At 42.0% G+C, this 19,109-nt stretch overlaps 1 protein-coding gene across 17 annotated transcripts in view; it reads left to right on the top strand.

Annotated features, from left to right (window-relative positions):
- DMD (dystrophin) overlaps positions 1 to 19,109 on the top strand; it is a 1,161,005-nt gene that overhangs the window by 1,091,945 nt on the left and 49,951 nt on the right. For all 17 annotated transcript variants that reach the window (XM_038157590.1, XM_038157575.1, XM_038157541.1 and 14 more), the window contains 4 exons: positions 1,297 to 1,371; positions 9,198 to 9,399; positions 12,801 to 12,886; positions 15,480 to 15,637. In XM_038157590.1, the coding sequence (XP_038013518.1) occupies positions 1,297 to 1,371; positions 9,198 to 9,399; positions 12,801 to 12,886; positions 15,480 to 15,637 (521 nt within the window). The remainder of the gene's footprint in view (positions 1 to 1,296; positions 1,372 to 9,197; positions 9,400 to 12,800; positions 12,887 to 15,479; positions 15,638 to 19,109) is intronic.

Here is a 19,109-nt window from a genome sequence, read left to right as displayed (position 1 = left end):
ATATGCCAGCAAGGAAATGTTTTGTCTTTCCCTGTTTTTCATCATACTCTTTCTCTAAGAGTCTGTCAGGTTAGAGGAAGCTTATTGAGCTAAAGGGACCTTTATTTTGCGCCACTACATTTTTTCCTCTAATGTTCTTTTTATATTTACATTGTAGTTTACATTTCCTGAACACTTTCCCATCAGTAATTCCTAAGGCTCCATGGGTTTCATCAGTAAATTAAATGCGTTCAGCAGTGTTGTCAGGTGCTGAAACTGGCTGGCACAAGCAGTTTATTTCTGTTCTGGAAAGCCCTTAAGTTGCAATATGCCAAGCAATCTCTTGGGAATGGTACTTAGGCTGCACAGGAGTGTGTGTGCCCAGGAATTAGTTGGGTGGGTGGCATGGCCAAGAGCATGCATCTGTTTGTTCAGTGGTGGGTGGCTGCCCTGTAGTGTACGAGTGTGTCCCCTGCCACTCCTCAGTTCCCAGTGCAGCTGCTGGCAGTGCCCCTTGGGACCAGCTTCTGTGCTCTGGTCTGGTGTGTCTCTGTCCCCACAGTGGCCAGGAGGTTTTGCAAGCCATGGTTAAAGTATTCACTGGGGACTTGTGCTGATGTCTTTATTTTGCTTAAAGTATGAGGACAGCTTAGCAAAATTTGAGCCAGACAGTGTCTTCCCAACTGGGTGCCATTCCCTGTCACACTGCCAGAGCCACTGGCTCCCTGCCATTTTGCAGGTGGGGACCTGGAAACTCACCTGGCTGGGTGAGCTGGCTTTATTCCAGAAAGGCTCTACATCTCTGGGCATGGCTGGGGCTGCTTAGGTGGAAAGCACAGAAGTTTAATTGGATATTTTTAATAAGTTTTTTGTTTTAGCAGTAACTGAGAGTCACTTGTTTTTTCCTGAGCATAGGTTTTGCCGTGGGGCTGCCTGCACACAGCCTGGCTGGTGCATAAGGTGAGCAAGGAAGAGTTTCAGGGCCTTATCTCCCTCATAGTGCTTTCGGTGTGAAAAGCTCTGCAGTATTTTCAGACACTGCTGCAGTCACTGATGTTGTACTTTCAAGTGCTCTTTACTTCTGTGCCTTTGAACAAAAGGAAGTAACACTTTAGGACTTAGTGGGGTTTTTTTGGATGGTTGATTGTCAAGATTTGAGGTCTTTAACTCAGTGAAATTTCTAACAAATTTTTTTTCCACCTCTGCTCTTCTAACCAACAGGTGTAGTCTTGTAGCTCAACATAACAACGTATTCATGAGTCTGGTTATTTCTACTGTGTAAAGCTGATCTTTTATTCTGATATTGCCTCCCTACAGCTGACCTGAACAACGTCAGGTTCTCGGCATACAGGACTGCCATGAAACTCCGCAGGCTGCAGAAAGCCCTCTGCCGTAAGTACCTGCCTGTGCCTCACCCTCTGCCAGGAAGGCTCCATCACCAGCATACAAGTTTATTCACAGATATCAGAAGCAGAAAAACACTCCCACACGTACCCCCAGCTCTGCCTGGTATGTGGAGACCATTCTTCTGCTGCCACCGTTTTGCATGGTCATTACGAAACCAGAGTGCTGGCTGGTCTGCAGATCTGTGCCTTGTAAGGCAGAGCAGCAGTTCAGAAATAAAACAGAATCACAGAATTTCTAGGCTGGAAGAGACCTTTAAGATCATCGAGTCCAACCCATGTTCCAGCACCTCAACTAGATCATGGCACCAAGTGCCACATCCAGGCTTTTTTAAACACATCCAGGGATGGTGACTCCACCACCTCCCTGGGCAGATGATTCCAGTATTTGACCAAACTGAACATACCATACATATTTGTTAACTTTACCTGCTTTAGCCAGGTATTTTCAGTGTGCCATGTCACTGTGCCATGTCCTGTGTCAGCCACAGCTCTGCAGCCGAGAGGAACACAGCTGTGGTGTGTTGGGAACAGTGAGAGCTCGGGTGAAATAACACTTCAGAGCTGGAGTTGCTGATAGTTTGTTAAGTTGAATCTTGAACCCTGAGGGGTTATTGCCTTTAAATGAGATCATCTCAATAAACATTTAGCTTCATTTTTCCCCAGCTTTCAGTTGTGTTGAAAAGTCTCTCATCAGCTGTTACCTTAGTGATGTGCATGTTCGAACATTTTAATTCTCCCAACTGCTGTATGTTATTCTACTTTTCACTAGAATTACATTTCCTTTTCAGCTTATTGTAACCTGATAGCTAAATAATTCACGGAGAGTTTTCTTGATAGGCCAGTCAGTTGCCAAAGCAAGCAGTTTATTAGGCAGTCCAATTGGGAGGATTATTAAAATACTTTAACAGTCACTATATGGCATTTAATTACAGGGTTAAATTTCTGACACAGTTGCAAATGTCTCAACTGTTGATTTATCTCAAGTTGGATTTGTGCTCACATGCTTTCTGGAACTGTGTCAAACCTCGGTATTTTTTTGAGCATGTTTACTTTTAGGCTTATAAGCATGGGTGAATTCTGCTAAAGTGTGCAGACTTAATGTCTGAATGTATCAAAAAATAGGGAAAAAAGGAAAAAATAAACAATAAGTGAGAAGTCTTGTAACTTGATGAAAGATTTTAACATGAATGCAGTGACAAAGAAGGAATTATGATTAGAAATATAAACATCTTTCCATGGTACAGCACTTATGCCACACTCACTGTGGAAATGTGGTATAAAGAAACTGGAGTGATACGCAGTGAGTATTCATAATCAATGCAGTGAAGGAAACAATTTTTGGGATTAACTAGCTGACAGTGCATAAGTGTAACTTGTAATAGGTTTTTATGACTGAAAGTGGAAAACTTTGCATCCCATTTTATCTGTATTAGAATCATAGAATATTCTGAGTTGGAGGGAACTCACAGGTATGGTCCAACTCCAGCTCCTGGCAGGATGCCCCGAGAGTCAGACCATGTTCCTGAGAGCACTGTCCAGATGCTTCTTGGGCTCTGTCAGGCCTGGAGAGCCTGCTCCAGTGCCCAGCCACCCCCTGGGAGGAGAACCTTTTTCCAATATCCAGACTAAACCTCCCCTGGCACAGCTTCAGACCATTCCCTTGGGTCCATCACTGGTCACAGAGCAGAGTTCAGTGCTTGCCCTTTGTCTTCCCTTGACGAGGAAGCTGTAACTGCAGTGAGGTCTCCCCTCAGTCTCCTCCAGGCTGAACCCAGTGACTTCAGCCCTCCTCACACAGCTTCACCATCCTCATTGCCTTCCTTTGAATGTTCTCTAACAGCTTAATGTCTTTTTTATATCATATCACCCAAAACTGCCCCCAGCACTCGAGCTGAAGCTGCCCCAGAGCAGAGCAGAGCAGGACAATCCCCTCCTTGCCTGGCTGGCCATGCTGTCCCTGATGCCCCCAGGACAGGGATGTTCCTCCTGGCTGCCAGGGCACTGCTGGCTCACATCCAACTTTCCATCAACCAGGAACTCCAGGTCCTCTTTCCCTGGTGCTGCTTTCCAGCCTCTCATTCCCCAGTCTGTCCGTACAGCCAGGGTTGCCCCTTCCCAGGTGCAGAATCCAGGATTTTCCCTTGTTGAATTTCCCAGGGTTGGTGGCTGCCCTGGCCTCTCATCTGCCCAGGTCTCTCTGCAGGGCCTCCCTGCCTTTGAGGCAGTCAGCAGCTCCTCCCAGTTTTGTATCACCTGCAAACTTGCTCAGTGTCCCTTCCATTCCTGTGTTCAAGTCCTTTATGAAGATGTTGGAAGAGCACAGGGCCGAGGATGGAGCCCTGTGGAGCCCCCTTAGTGGCAGCTCACCACTCTGATGTCCCCCCATTCACTGTAACCCTTTGTGCCCCGTCTGTGAGTCAGCTGCTCACCCATCACTCCGTGTGCTTTTCCCATGGGGGGCTGGACATTCTGTCCAGAAAGATCCCGTGAGTAATAGTATTGAAAGTTTTACTGAAATCGAAAAGGATTGCATAAACTGGCTTCCTTTGTTCAACTAGCTGGGTTACTGTGTCATAAAGTACTGGAATGGTCTGCCTGGGAATGTGGTGGAGTCACCATCCCTGGATGTGTTTAACAAAGACTGGACGTGGCATTCAGTGCCATGGTTTAGTTGAGGTGTTAGGGAATGGGTTGGACTTGATGATCTTGAAGGTCTCTTCGAACCTATTTTGGGATTCTGTGAAAAGGAAATTAAATTTGTTAAGCAGGACTTTCCCCGCACAAACTTGTGCTGGATGTGACTCTGTGGTCCTTCAGGTGTTTTTCAGTAACTGATTCCTACCATTAAATAATTCTGGGCTCATCTTGGACTTTTGCCTTGGGTTTGTGTGGCCAGGTTGTGGTGGCAGGTGTCTCCAGGGGTGGTTTCTCTAAGAAGCTGCTAGAAATTTACCCCATGTCTGACAGAGCCAGTGCCAGCCACGTCCAAAGCAGACGTGCTGCTGGCCAAGGCCAAGCCCTTCAGTGGCAGTGGTAGTTCCTGTGGGATAATGTAGTTGAGAAGGGTGTGGCAGAAAATCTGCTGCACAACAGCGGCTGGGAAAGAGGAGGGGAAATCCGGGAGAGAAACAGCTCTGCAGACACCAAGGTCAGTGCAGAAGGAGGGGGAGGAGATGCTCCAAGTGCCGGAGCTGAGGTTCCTCTGCAGCACACGGAGGAGACCGTGGTGAGGCCGCTGTGCCTCTGCTGCCTGCAGAGCTGCCCAGAGCGGAGCAAATACCCACCTGCAGCCTGTGGAGAGCCCCGTGCCAGAGCAGGGGGTGCCTGAAAGAGGCTGTGACCAATGTGAAGCGCACGCTGAAGCGGGCTCGCGGCAGGAATTGTGAACTCTCCGTGAGGAGCCCACGCTGGAGCAGATTTGCTGGCGGCACTGTCTGTTCCCCGAGGACTGAATCCTGTGGGAGGGATCCACTCAGGAGCAGTTTGTGAAGAGCTGCAGCCAGTGGGAAGAACTTGCGTTGGAGCAGTTTGTAGAGGACTGTCTCCCGTGGGAGACTGCACAGTGGAGCAGGGGAAGAGTGTGAGGAATCCTCCCACTGAGGAGAAAGCAGCAGCAGAAACAACATGTGATGAATTGACTGCAGCCCCCATTCCCCTGCTGCTGCTGCAGGGGAGGAGGTAGAGAATTTGGGAGTGAAGTTGACCCTGGGAAGAAGGGAGGAGTTGGGGCATGTGTTTTAAGATTTATTACTCATTATCCTCCTCTGATTTGCCTGGTGATGAATTCAGTTGATTCTCCCAAGTCGGGTCTGTTTTGCCTGTGACAGTAACTCCTGAGTGATCCCTCCCTGTCCTTATTTCGACCCGTGAGCCTTTTGGTGTATTTTCCCTCCCCGGTCCAGCTGAGCAAGCTGAAGTCAGCTCATCTCTTGAGGTTACATTTAGGTAAATTTTCAGAGAATTGATGCTCTCAGAGACATGCAGTGGCACTTACACTGATTACTCTAGCACATTCTTCATACTTGTATCTAAGGAGAAGTATTTAAGGAATTTGGTTAGCAGGCTTTGTTCTTACAAATATTTTTGCCTAGAGACACCATCATTGTATTTATGTTTTCTATCATTTCAGTGTCGCTTGTGAACTCAGTTCAATTAGGTTTTTTTTTTAAATCCTCAACTCATTACAAAATTATTTTTCTGCATTTTGGCAATAGTAGAATTAGAGCACAGTGCTGGGTTTTAGGGATCCTACGCAAAGCCAAAATCCCACTTGCAGTAGGTGCTGCTTTCAGCTCTTACTTTTCATTTCTGTTTTAAAATTGCAGGAGTTTATATATATATATCTATATATATATATCTCCATATATGCTTCTATATATCTATAGATCTTCTTTTCTGCAAGCTTCATAGAGAACAGCCTTTTTGTCTACTGAGGAGTACTCTAAAAATGCATGTTTTATAGAAGGCCTGTAGAAGTAAAGGTACAACCTACTTCTCAGTGTCAAGAATAGAAACACTTCAAAAAGGGAGCTGTACTTAAACTTTCATTCTTTTCAGTTCATAAATCAGCCCAATGAATATTAAGACACTAGGATATTAAACCTAAAAAAAAACATGGAAAATAGCGATCCTTAACCAATAAATGCTTATTTTGTGTTATTTAGTGTGTGGCTTCATCATTTCAGCCTTCAAAATTGTTGTGAGCATGCCAGGTGTAACTATTGCACCAGGTTTTTTTAAATGTATGGATTCCTTTGATAATCACATCAAAGCATGATCATTTTCTTGTTTTGCTGCTTTTAAAGATCTGATCTTCAGGTACAAACCACATCAGGACATTGTGATATCAATAAAATAAGATGTATTCACAAACTTTTCTTGGAAATGCAGCAGAAGAAAATATTCAAGAACTTCTGCTAGGGATCTTTTTTCCTTTAATTGTATGCAGACTAGATTAAATATATTTTTTTAATGTGTCAGCCAACCTGTCAGCAGCAGGTTACAAAGAGCATGATCTTGCATTCTGGGAGGACTATTGATACTTTTTATTACCAGCCATATGTTGAGTTTTCCCTAAGTTCAGTTTGTGACCTCTAGAGTGCACTTCCTCTGGCCTGTTAATTGTCACTTCTGTCCTTCAGCTGGTTACTTATTCCATGTTGTCTTTTATACTTTTCCTGCAATCTGGCAATGTCTAGTTAAAAACATCCTAACCTTTTCTCTATTGCCTTTGAGGCCAAAGAAACATTTATATAAGTGACTTAGACTTCACCGTAAGCTAGAAGCCACTGCTCGCACAGATTTTGGAGTCAGTTTTGGAATTTTAAGTAGAAAAGTGTAAAAGAGTGGCAGAGAACCCACGAGAAGTGCAAAGCATAAAATGGTGTGGTTTATTTCAAGTAAAGCTTTTCAAATCACTGCATGGTGCCAAATACTCAGCTCTTCAGTACATACCTGACTATGGAGCTTGTTTTGTGCAAGTTGGTCATTCACAGCACCTCCCTATCTGCTTTTAGGAAATAAATATCCAGTTCTGTGTTCTGGTAGAGGACCCCACACACACATTTCATAAGTCTTGGTGGGAAAGATGAAGGAGGATTTTAATGTGATGAAGGCCAGAGCCTTCCTTTTTCCCACAAAAAGAGGTTCCCTAAAGCAGAACATGTTGGCAAGCCCTTTGTGCTTGTTAGGAGATAATTGTGTGTTACAAACTTCAGGAGAGGACAGGAGGTTGATGAAGAGTGGGCTGAAAGGCTTTGCAGAATATGCTGTTTATTAACGGGAAGAGCTTTCACAAAGTGGAATGACCCGTGTTTAGCAGTAGCTGCATATATAATTATGCTGCCACTCAGACGCCTGAGGGGTTCATTTAATTACCGTTGATTCGTAGTCTCAAAGGAACTGAGAGTTCAGCCTAAAGCTCAGTTATAGGTGTTGTGAGGGCTGTGCTCTATTTTCAATTTGACTAATGAATTCTTAGAAGAAAAACATCTTTCTGAGACACTCAGGAACGGATCTGATGCTGTTGCAGGATTTAACACTGACCTTAGCATAGCTATATTTTTTATGCTAGTAGGTTAAACGTAATATTCCAAAATACTTTATTTTATTAAATGTATATATGGTAATGTGAAAAAAAGCTAAAACTCCAATAAAACCCTGCACAAAGTCATGGAGTCAAAGTTAAATTTCTTGATGTAATAATAGGGGTAGCATTCCAAGGTTTCCTTATTCACTCTAGCACTAGGTATGTTGGACCCAGAGGACGAAATTTTCGGAAGTGCTTAAGGGATTTAGTAGCAGAAGTAAGTCCCCATTGATTTCCTATGAAACGTATACTCTTGAAATTCTTGTGGCAATTACAAAATCCCAGTGTACTGTCCAAGCAGCATTGCAAACCAGCCCTGTGGGCAGCTAAAGTATTTCTCATCTCCCACTAGGACATCAAAGGGGCAGTTTCCTCCTGGGTAAAACAGGATACTCAAGTGTGAATTTACCAAATGGGACCTTAAACAGGATCAAGTTCTAAAAAAATTCCTATATGGTGTTCTGCATTTAGCCTCTGCTCATTATGTAGGTTTTTTTGACATTATGAAGAGATGCTGCTTACCAGAACTCAAGGAAGCACATTTTTTATTCCAGTGAGAGAAAACCTGGTCTTGCAGTTGAGTCAGTTCATTTTCCAGTTTTGTGAAGAATTTCCAGGATGATTTTGGGCAGTTCATTTTGGACCAGATGCTACTGCCTTGGGTCATACTAAATCGTGCTGCACTATGTGACTGCTCATGGTATGAGCAGAATTAACAGCATCTGGGCTTCAACATCCCCATTGCTCACACCCTGGAAATTCACTGCAAGGAGTTACAAAGTGTTTTCCTGTGGCAGCCAGAAGATCGTCATCAAGCATCTCATCTTTCTGATTGCCTTTGTTCTTATTCCTGCCTTACTTTGTAAACCAACATTCCATGATTTTGTGTGCCCCAAGTGTGATGTTGCTTGGTGATAGTTTGCAGAGGTTAAGAGCTGAGAAAGGGAAGTTCAGTTGTGCCCTGGACATCTGCATTTCAAAATTCAACTGACTTAAATTGGAACAAAAATCAAGTTTTTAAATGGCTGCGACAAAAATCTCTGTTGCATGTTGACTAATGTGTTTAAACATGTCTTGCTCTGTAATGCCATAGAGGTATTGATAATTATTAAGTGCTGTTCAGAATTAAAAATGGATGCATTTAATTAATAAATATTGAAACAGGACATGTAGTGTTTTCAGAACCTTCTTTCCACTCTCATCACTAGAGGAAAAGTAACAGAGAGGTTAGTCACAGTTCAGCTCTGATTTGTTTGCATATTCCTTGTGGGGTTTGGTTTGGTCAAGATTGCCCAACTTCTCTAAGAAATGGGCAGTGCATCTCAGGAAAGCTGATGAGCTGTGCTGTGGTGAGGGCACATTTGGTGAGCCCAGTAATCAAATATTAGCCTGTCTATCTGTAGGAACATAAAGCATGAAATACATAGTTCTTACTTGCACAGCAATTTGTGTAATATTTCCATAGGACCCAAGAGCTTAATAAGTACTTTACAGCTAAAGATGAAACAGATACACGTTGTCTCTAAGGCCACGGCTAAATAACAGTGCATCTGTAGGAGTCCTGAAACCAGTCTTGCCTGTGACTTTCAGAGGACATTTTACATCCTCTGGCCAGGCACATAAGCCATTACAGTGCTCTGTTTACTTACTGGATGTGGGTAATACAACCGCTGTTTCTCTTCCATCTTTATGGTTGTGTATTTTTTTTTTTTAAATTTCAACAGTGGATCTCCTGAGTCTGTCTGCTGCCTGCGATGCCTTGGACCAGCACAACCTCAAACAGAACGACCAGCCGATGGATATTCTGCAGATCATTAACTGCCTGACCACCATTTACGATCGACTGGAGCAAGAGCACAATAACCTGGTCAACGTCCCCCTCTGCGTGGACATGTGCCTCAACTGGCTTCTGAATGTCTACGACACGTACGTGTGGAGGGCTCAGGACATGGGAAAGCTCCAGAAGCTTTCCCAGTTGCACAAGGGGAAGGGGAAGGTGTATTAAGCTGTTTGCCTCATTATAGCATGGATGGCTTGGAGCTGGAAAAAAGAGTAGTTGAAGTGAAAGTTTAGTAATCCTAATGGTTTAATGGCTGCATTTAGCTGAATCAATACAGCCCTTGGTTAGGCTTACAATCCTGGATTTACTAAGCTAGGTAATGATAGAGCTAGAAAGCAACTTTTTAAGCAGATTTTTGTGTTCGGACCAATTCTGTGACTGCATGTCTGTCCACAGTAGGTCATGACTTTATATGGCATTTTAATTTATTTTGATAAAGAAATTCAAGAGAATTATCAAGAAGCAGCAGGATGAGCACCGTATAAGCTCTTGCCTGTTTATACCTCTGGATGTTAAACCTTTTTAAATATGTCAATTTTCCATAGCTTTCAATCTGTCATTCTTTTTCAAAGATGGAAGAGGGTCATCTCTTGTCTAATGTGCTTACAACCCTTAGCTGTAAGAAGATTTGAGAAACATTTAATTCAAAATTTAATTTTAAAAATTGCACCCATCAGTATAAACACAACAGACTAAAATATACCTGAAGAAAATTTATGGGTATCCCTTTTAAGTGGGTTAATGATACTGCTCATGATGCATAGGCAAATTCCAACATATGTTTGGAAGCTCATTTTAGAATAAGCCATTATATTTGAATTTGGTGAATTTAATTTTTAATTTAAAAAGTCAGTTGTGTGTTTTTAGGGTTTTTATCAGCCACTTTCAGCCAGACATGCTTGTTTCTGTGGCAGAATAAACATTTACCTGTAGAATTGGAAGGTCATGGGACAATTACTGTATTTCCACTGACATTTTGAATCATACTGTTGTTATAGGGCCATAACATTGTTCTTCCATCCACTCTTTGTCACAACAGGGAAGCTTCAGTGATCACCTGCAAAAAAAAAAGTACAGATTTGTACAGATCATGTCTTCCTGAAGGATCACCTTCAATAAGTCAGTTTTTTTGTGCCAACCCCTGCAGCAGCTGCAGTATCCTGTGGATTACCCAGATTACATTATATTTCTTACAGTTTACCAGTACTAGGGAATGGGGCTATATTCATTCAAGAGCCAGGTTTTATTTGTTTAATCTGCTTTAGTTTTCAGTTTTCACAGAACAGTGATCCACTTCTTAGTTACCACAAACCATAAATAGTACATAGATGAAGACTCCCAGTAAGTGAAAACAAAACATGTGTTAGGGGTATTAATCTGTACCACTCACATAAGAGGCAGAGAGGGAACTAAAGGTCATTCCACTGGCTGCTCCTAAGCTGAACTGTCCAGTTTGGATGTGACATGTGCACTGGCAATGTCCAATCTAGCTTTCTTTATGTTGCACTGTGCTGCAAGTACAACATTAGAAATTATAATTATCTGCCTCCAGGCAATTCCCTGGGTCTGCTGGGGAGCTGCATATTGCAGGGCACAATGGAACGCAGAGGTGTTTTATGTGTGAGGAAAGCTTGTAGCTATTTTACCAAAATTCAAGTTTAAATTACACTGGTAAGGGAGGTGACCTTGGGGTTACGTGTATTTAGTTTTCATTGTAAACTTAATAGGCAGAGATCAACCAAAGTGCACGGCGCTACCAGAGATGTTTAATTAAATGTACTGCATCTTTACTTTTCTTATAATTGAAAACTGTCATTTGTAAAGATAATAATCAAATTCACAGTCAATGACTGATCTAATTATGGGTACAGCTCTGCAGATCCAGCACATTTCGGATTTGTTTTAATTGATCAGTCACTCATGCTCATTTGCAGTAGCTTGCTAAATTATTGGTTTGACTTGGGAGGAGAGGAGAGTGAACTGAACAACTCAAGATTCGTACAAGTTTCAATTTAATTGCCTTGCAGAGCAATCATTATTCTATATTCTTCTCTTGTATAATTTGCATGAGTCTGGTATTCATCAGGAGGAGTTTCTCAGGGCACAGATGATAATTAATTTGGAAAAGATTTGAGGGAGAGGAGTGAGAGGACCAGAGTGTGGAAAGCATAGGTAAACTACAAATGCTTCTTATTCATGATGAAAAACGCAAAATTCTCTGATAAAAAGCTGCAAATTCTGAATTTGGCTTTGACCACAGGTTTCTGTCTGTACCTTTTATAGGGTTTGCGTATAGGGGAGGTGTGTGGATAAATGAGCGCTGCTGGCTCCTCAGCTCTTTCATATGATTAGAAGACCACATGCATCTTTACCTGTGGTGCACCCTGATGCATGGCCATGGTCTGCCTCAACATGATTTGTCTTATTCCCAGTGGGGGCCTTACTGGTGGCCCTTCAAAGCTGTTGATAAGTCTCTGCTTCAAAAACGTTGGGTTTAGGCATTAGCTTCCTGTTTTGTGTATGTCTTCGTTTGCTATAGATGTTACATATTTGAAATGCTATCAGAAACAAAAGGCTGGGGGGGGAAGCCAGCAACTGGAAGTAAATTGAGTTAAAGCAGATGATGAGAGAAGATGTGAAGGTTTGTCACTGCGTCGCCTGCAGCTCAGAGGAGGATGTTGTTCTCACTGTCACATTAGAAAGCAGAAGTAGTAGCGTGGGCACGTTACAAGGCAGGAGTGAGCATGGGGGGAAGACTGACAGGCAGCAGGGGCTGGCTGGAGTGTCCCAGCCTGTTGGTACTGCACAGGAGAGGTTTGAGCGCTGCCAGGAGGAGCTCAGGAACCGCACCAAGGTGTTAATGGCACAGCTGTACAGCCTGCTTGCCTTGCCATGGTTTCGAGGCAGGCTTTATCTTTCACCTGAACATATTACAAGTGCCTCTGTCACTGCACACTTCTGGCAGAGGCTGCTTTTTCATGCCTGGCTTCCTGTTGCCTTTTCAGGCAAGTCAGGGCATGGCTGACAGACAGTAAGCAAAGACTTTCTACAAGCGATCGCTACATTGGATTTCTGTTGGAAGTAAAGCTATGCTGTCTTTGGCAAAGGGACTAGTTTGCTGTTCTGCCAGAGACCTCTTCTCCTCTGAGAATCACTCAGCAGCAGTTCATAGAGAAGCCTGTTCAAGGGAGCATAGTGTAAAGAGCCTTTACTCACTCTTTTTTATAAAAAAGGGGATGAGTGGTTATTTCTGATGGAGCCCATTTCATGTAGAGTTGATGCAGCAGCACACTGCAGTTCAGCTATGCCTGCGAAGCCACAGCAACGCTTTCTTTTTCTAGCTTAACTAATAACCATCCAGCTTGAGTGTTGTCTGTGAGATTTAATTTATTTGTGTGAGATATTATTTATGCAGTGAACTCGGTTATAGTAAACAAATTATGACATGAATGGATTTTATTATCAGCCAGTGTTTCTTTTCCGTTAGGGGTCGAACAGGAAGGATCCGTGTCTTATCTTTCAAAACCGGTGTCGTGTCCCTTTGTAAAGCACACCTGGAAGATAAATACAGATGTAAGTCGATGTAATTATTTTGGGTTTACCTTATGTTTGTGTTCCTGTTTTATTCCTCCTGTTTTTTTTATTGAATAAACATTTAAATAGCATACAGAAACATTAATTTAGATATTGCAGATGCCAAGTGTGTTGTTTCACCTTGTACCTTTAAGTTATTTTTCTCTGTAGTTTTAGGTAATTTAGCACTGCCGTTGCCAAACATTTTTGATCACAACCCCTCCCAGCAGAAAAAATTTTGACCATGCACCTCCAATAGATGTAGATCTATTTATAAATTATGTACATGTACTGCTGTACTAATATATTGTCTACATTATAAAGCATACCAAAAGAAGAAGGTTAAGAAGGATGTGATAAAGATTAAATAAACACTGTTTTAAACCTTTCAATTGAATTTTTATCTGTACAAAAAGTATTTCTTTACTGCACCCTAATGGATTGTCTTGAACACTCCCTGAGGCACAAGACTCCCTTTGGAGACCACTGATTCAGCACACCTTTAGATACAAAAATGCATGTCTTCAGGACACTTGCATTACACTATTTTCAAATATATTAACTTTTTTTAATTGTTCCCACATGGTGGTCAGTCTTATTATGTACATTGTGTTTAAATGTAGTCGCTGCCTTTAAATAAATAAATTTTAATAAGTAAATAAGAAAGGTGGTCAAATTTTGCATATTTTAAGAGAGGAAATACTTGAAAAAATTCCACTTTCAGTCCTATTTTTACATGACTAATAAGTCAGTTCACTAATGAGACTAGGATCCAGAAAAGAACTACTGATAAATGTAGTTCTCAGGAGTAACTTTCTTGTTGAATTAACTGGTATCCTTCATTCAAGCACTTAAAAATACCACTGAAAATCCACCCTTTAGGGTTTGACCCAATATCATAGCAATTCTTCATCAATTGTTATCATTTTACTCTCTACTAATGCAAGCTGAAGAACTCTGAAGAGAAAACAGACAGTGCCAACAGCGGGGTCTGTGCATAACAATGTGTAATTGGATCAGATTTTAGGGCAATCACAATGCATGTCACAGTTTAGATTTCTAGATGTTTCATGTGGGTGTTAAGAAAAAGTATTCAGAAAATCTTTTAAGAAAATTAATACAGGTGTTTTTCAAAATGATATTTCATGTGAGATTATCAAAGCTATAAAGGAAAACATTTATTCGTATTTTAGATTCTCCTGCGGTGTGTGTGCACAGCAATGCATAACCTATTAAGTGTCCTATAACCTTGCTGAGGACATTTAATGTTTTAAAGACAGGGAGATTGAAAGCTGAATAGCTGTGGGAGAGGAAGGAATTGTGTCTGTCGTGCTGTGGTGTGCCTTTGCCACCCCTGCTGAAGGCATCGTGCAGTTGCCATTAGTGTTGCTGCAAGTGTGCAATGACTTGCACCCCTTACCAGTTTTTTGTCTAATTTGTGCAGCAGAGCAGAGTTGGTTGTGCTAGAGCACGAGTCTTAAGGCTTGCAGAGGTGATGGAAGCATTCATCCCAGAATTATTCATTATAAAACTAGATTTTGCAAGAGTGAAATTCATGTAATTAAAAAATAATCCTTTCTCTATCTGTTCCTTTATTCCTTTAGAAGAAAACAGGTGTCTAAGCAGTGCTAGGAAAGTTATCTCGAGCAGTGCTGAAGCACCTTTATAATTGTATCCCTGGTGTTGGGTAAAATATTAAAGTGACTCCAAAAACAGAGCATTATTTTATTCTAGTCTTATTTTGCTCTCTCTTTTTTTTTAACTGTTGAAAAGTAAGGAGAATTTATTCAGGTAATGTATTGCCAACAGATATGTTGCCAAATAAATATTTCATTTAATAATAACCTGTTTTTTTCTTTTTATTATAAATTCTATAACCTCCACAATATATATGTAATATTATTAATTCCCACCAAATTAAATTGAGCTTATGAAGGGATAATAATTCTGTCCTGTAAGGATTCTTTTCTAGAATGATCCAATAAGAGAAAATCAAGCGATATTTCACTTCAGAAGCAAAAATATGATACTAAAATTTCTGATGGATGGTAGGTTCTGCCATATTGTAATTTTTATTTTATTTTAGAAACTCTCTTGAATTAAAAGATGATGATATATCAGAGTTAGGGGGCTCTTGTTTATCATTTTAACTCACCTGGAAGAGAAATGGATTCTCTGAGTTCTATGTTGATTGCTAAGACTTGTAAAGGACTCTATGTTGTATGAAATTATTTTTCCCTTAAACATTGTTTTTTAGCCACCTGTGTTGTGGCTTGAAGATCCTGCTGTTTAGTTAGCTGTGTTATCGAGTCTCCACTTCTATTACCAGTAGTGACACAGATGCTGTGTTAGAGTGGCTTTGCTTCCCAGGTACAAGCCAGTAACACTATTAAAAATTGCCACAAGACTCACATTTCACAGGAAAACCCCAGTGTTTATGGGAACAGAAGCAGCCAGATGGAAGTCATATTTGTGTTCCTGTCCTCCAAGGCTGTCAACTGCACCTGTGAGCCTTGGAAACAACGCAAATCTGGGCTGCTTGCCACATCCTGGTGGTGATGCTTGACCTCTGGTGTCCTTCTCCTTCCTCCAGACCTGTTCAAACAAGTGGCAAGTTCCACTGGCTTCTGTGACCAGCGCCGGCTGGGGCTGCTGCTGCACGACTCCATCCAGATCCCCCGGCAGCTGGGGGAGGTGGCCTCCTTCGGGGGCAGCAACATCGAGCCGAGCGTCAGGAGCTGCTTCCAGTTTGTAAGTTCATGTTTTGCTGGCTCTGAATTTCCCTGCTGGTGTTTTTTTCTTGAGCTCGCCTGCACCTCCGAAGAGGGTTGAAAATCTGGGATGAGGATTAGGGTACTGTGGGTCATGTGGTGGTAGTGGCTTATTAAACTGTTCCTTTGATGAGGTGTGTTTGAATTAGCTCAGATGGCTGATAATTGTCATTGGGACTCCTGTTGGGACTGAACCCTACAAACAACGGTGTCTTTGTTGCAGCAGCTCCTGGTTGTACAGTTTTCTATTGCCCAGCAGTAGATGACTGTCTGTTGCTGCTATGTAGGTGAACAGCAGTGGTTTATCTGAATTTTGGGCAGGTACGTACCAGTGACAGCCAGGTGCCCAGGGGAGCAACAGGAGACGGCCTGCTGTGCTGTCTGGAGGTGAGGGGTGCTCGATGAGCTCCTTCCACTCCTTGAATGGATAATACCAGTTTTCTTTTAGGGTACTGAAAGAATTCCTATCCCGTCTGTTGAGGAATATGCAGCAAACTGGAGGCTCTTTTTCAAACTTGTAAATTATTTAATCTGGGGAGGAAGAGAGTTAAGGGAATTATTCATCCTTATCATTGGTACCAGCAGAATGCGCAAGATGAAGACAGCTGCTTAGTGAAAAGGTAGAGGAGGGGAGGTAATGTATGGTCTGTGATTAACTCGAAATGCATCTTCTACATTACAATGGAAGAGAGCTCTTTACCCATCTCCTCACTGTCCCTGAGGGATTTTTTTTGTTTGCTTGGGGAAGGGGGGAGTTGTTTGCTTTTTTGCCTGCTGCTCAAGTTTCATTATGTAGTAGTTTCAGTTCTGTGGTAAGCAAAACACAGCAAGTGTTTTCAATGAATATTAATGCTTGGAAGTAGACTGCACACACACAATGACTTCTAAAATAATCCAAGTCTAAAATCACCATAAACTTCAGTTCTGATGGGACATTTACTTTCTGTATTTTTGACATTTCTTTTAACAGATTAATTCTACAGGATTTACATTTTACTGTGTCTGTCATTCGTGTCATGACCTTTTATAATTCTAACGGGTGTTTGATGCCATTTCAGAATGAGTGTTTTATGGGGCTATGTCCTGGGTGAACAGCCCATACTCATAAACTGTGCACAGTAATGTTGATAGCTGTGTTAGACCCTGCTGGTGCTTTCAAGCCTTTACTTCCATGTTGGGCTTTCGAGTGACACCAACACAAAATGATTATGCAGCAAATCCCTGGTAAAAATTTTGTGCAAATGACCTTCCTCAGAAATTACAGCTCACCGGATTCTGTAGTTTTCCCAAGTGAATGTCAGCAGCACTTCAGAACACCATTGAAAAACTGATAAGGAAAGTGACCTCAGAACCTGGCAAAACCATAGGTTTTTTTTTTAAGAGGGCTGCCATTCTGTATGTTTACACTAGGAATAAAACAATATAAAATCACAATGGTGAAACATACCAAACCCGTTTTTTTTAAAGTAGGAAGAAGACTCTTGGAGATGTTCCTGTGCAGGTCTGAGAGTTGGACTCAGTGGTTCTCGTGGGTTCCTTCCAACTCAGCTTATTCTGTGATTCTGTGATTTTGTGATAACTGTTTATTTGAACAAAATGAGTTAGCAACTCATCATAGAGATTAGAGTTGTACCACATCCAGCTGCTGGCATTTCTAGGAACAGCCCAAGCACAGCTGGACACAACCTCAGCATGCTCAGAAGTCAGAACATCAGAAAACTTGAAGTTTCGTTCTCTTACCTACACTGAAAAACAGATTTTTTCTTACCTAAAATAGGAGGAATGTCATCCTCTCATTTTTCCTCCAGATGAAGCTTCATTTCAGCTCTCAGAGTGCAAGTTAGTTTCCAGTCTGTGCTGCAGCAGAACAGAGATCTTCTAGGAGGGACAGGAAGGGGAAAGGATAGAAGGAATTAAGGAGGGGAAAATAAGGATGACTCTTGGGGAATGACAGTAAGACCAGCAGTAAGAATAAAAGTGATGAAGGAAACAGTGTGGGTCAAATGAGGCATGAAAGAAAGGAGCAGCCAGGAATGCTGATGGGGAAAAAGATAAATTCCCATGAGAAAGGGAGAGGGGGAGCACTGAGAGATCCTTTCAGTGTAGGATGGTGGGCGCCAGGATCCACAGGCTGGGGAACAAGCACAGAAGTGTTGGTGGGGGAACACAAAGCAGCCCAGGAAACAGGGAGGCTGGAAAAGCTGGACAGCCAGGCAGTACTGCTGCTCCCAGCAGCCTCCTGTTACCAGAGCAAGATAATTCTTTTTTTAATATTGTGGGGGTTCATAGTTTACATTACTTCATGGAAACTAATTTGAGTCTTTCTTTGTACGCCCACATTGAGGAATGCTTTTTCTTTAGTTTTGGTTTTTTTCTTCCCCTTTTTCTTCCTTCTTTCTGGTGATGATAAGCCAGCAATATAATTGCAGTCATGTCAGAGTCGCAACAATTGTGTGCTTCAGAAATGGTTCTCCCAGCTCCCTTAGGTTAGGTGCCCTGGCAACGGCCTTGTCTGTCTGCACAGCAGCAGAAAAAAAGGGGATGTTTACTGTTCCCAGAGATAACAGAGGAAATCTCCTGTGCTTTTTGAAGGGTGAGTCCTTGGGAATGAGGTTTGGGCAGGGAGGAGCTCAGCCCTGCTGTTGGCAGCAGCCTTGCCTGCTGCACACCTCTGCTCCTGAGAATTGGGTCCCCTTCTCCCGAGGCTGCTGCTCCAGTCTTGCTGCTACTTCTCCCTCCCCCAGCACTGGCTTGTGCTTTCTGTAGTTTTCTTCATTTGCAGGAAGGTGCTGGTAGAAGTTCTTGGGAGGAGAATGATATCATGGGACTCATCTTTCCTATTTGGGGCAGGGGTGTGTAATTTCTGCTTTGAGATTTTAAAGGAAAAAATGCTTTTAAGTTTAGAGAGCAAAGAGCTTAATCCAGTGACCACTTGAAGACTGTATAGTTCTGCTTAAGCTCAGAATGCATCAAAGCAATCTATAGATCCATGAAAAATTGAGTGAATTCAGTGTTGCTGCAGTGTGAAAGGACTTTCCTTTTAGTTCTGTGATGAGTACTTTTTTGAGTAAACAGTATAGGGAAATGATATTGGAGTGAAGGACACACAGTTTTAATCACAGTGGAATATTATTGATATGCTTTCCTCATATAGTGTAAACAGGACCTAGGAATTCACACTACTGCCTTGGATGAGTTACTGTGACATTGAGACTTTGAGGAAATGTGATGAGAGAACAGAGTGCAGCTCGGATGAAAATGTCCCTCGCCAGTTCTCAGTGAAATGTTGGACAGTTGGTTCTTGGTTATAAAATGCTTTAAGTATGCTTTCTTTCAAGGATATACTTGAATTAGAGTACTTGATGTTAAAAACTAGAACAGATGAAGAAGCTAAGGAGTAGTAAAATACGTGCAGTTAACTCATGCATGTATTTTAAACCTTGTTTTGCTTC

The sequence above is a fragment of the Motacilla alba genome, chromosome 1 (assembly GCF_015832195.1).
Source record: "Motacilla alba alba isolate MOTALB_02 chromosome 1, Motacilla_alba_V1.0_pri, whole genome shotgun sequence".
NCBI classification, from domain to species: domain Eukaryota; kingdom Metazoa; phylum Chordata; class Aves; order Passeriformes; family Motacillidae; genus Motacilla; species Motacilla alba.
This window is presented reverse-complemented; position numbering and strand designations above follow the sequence as displayed.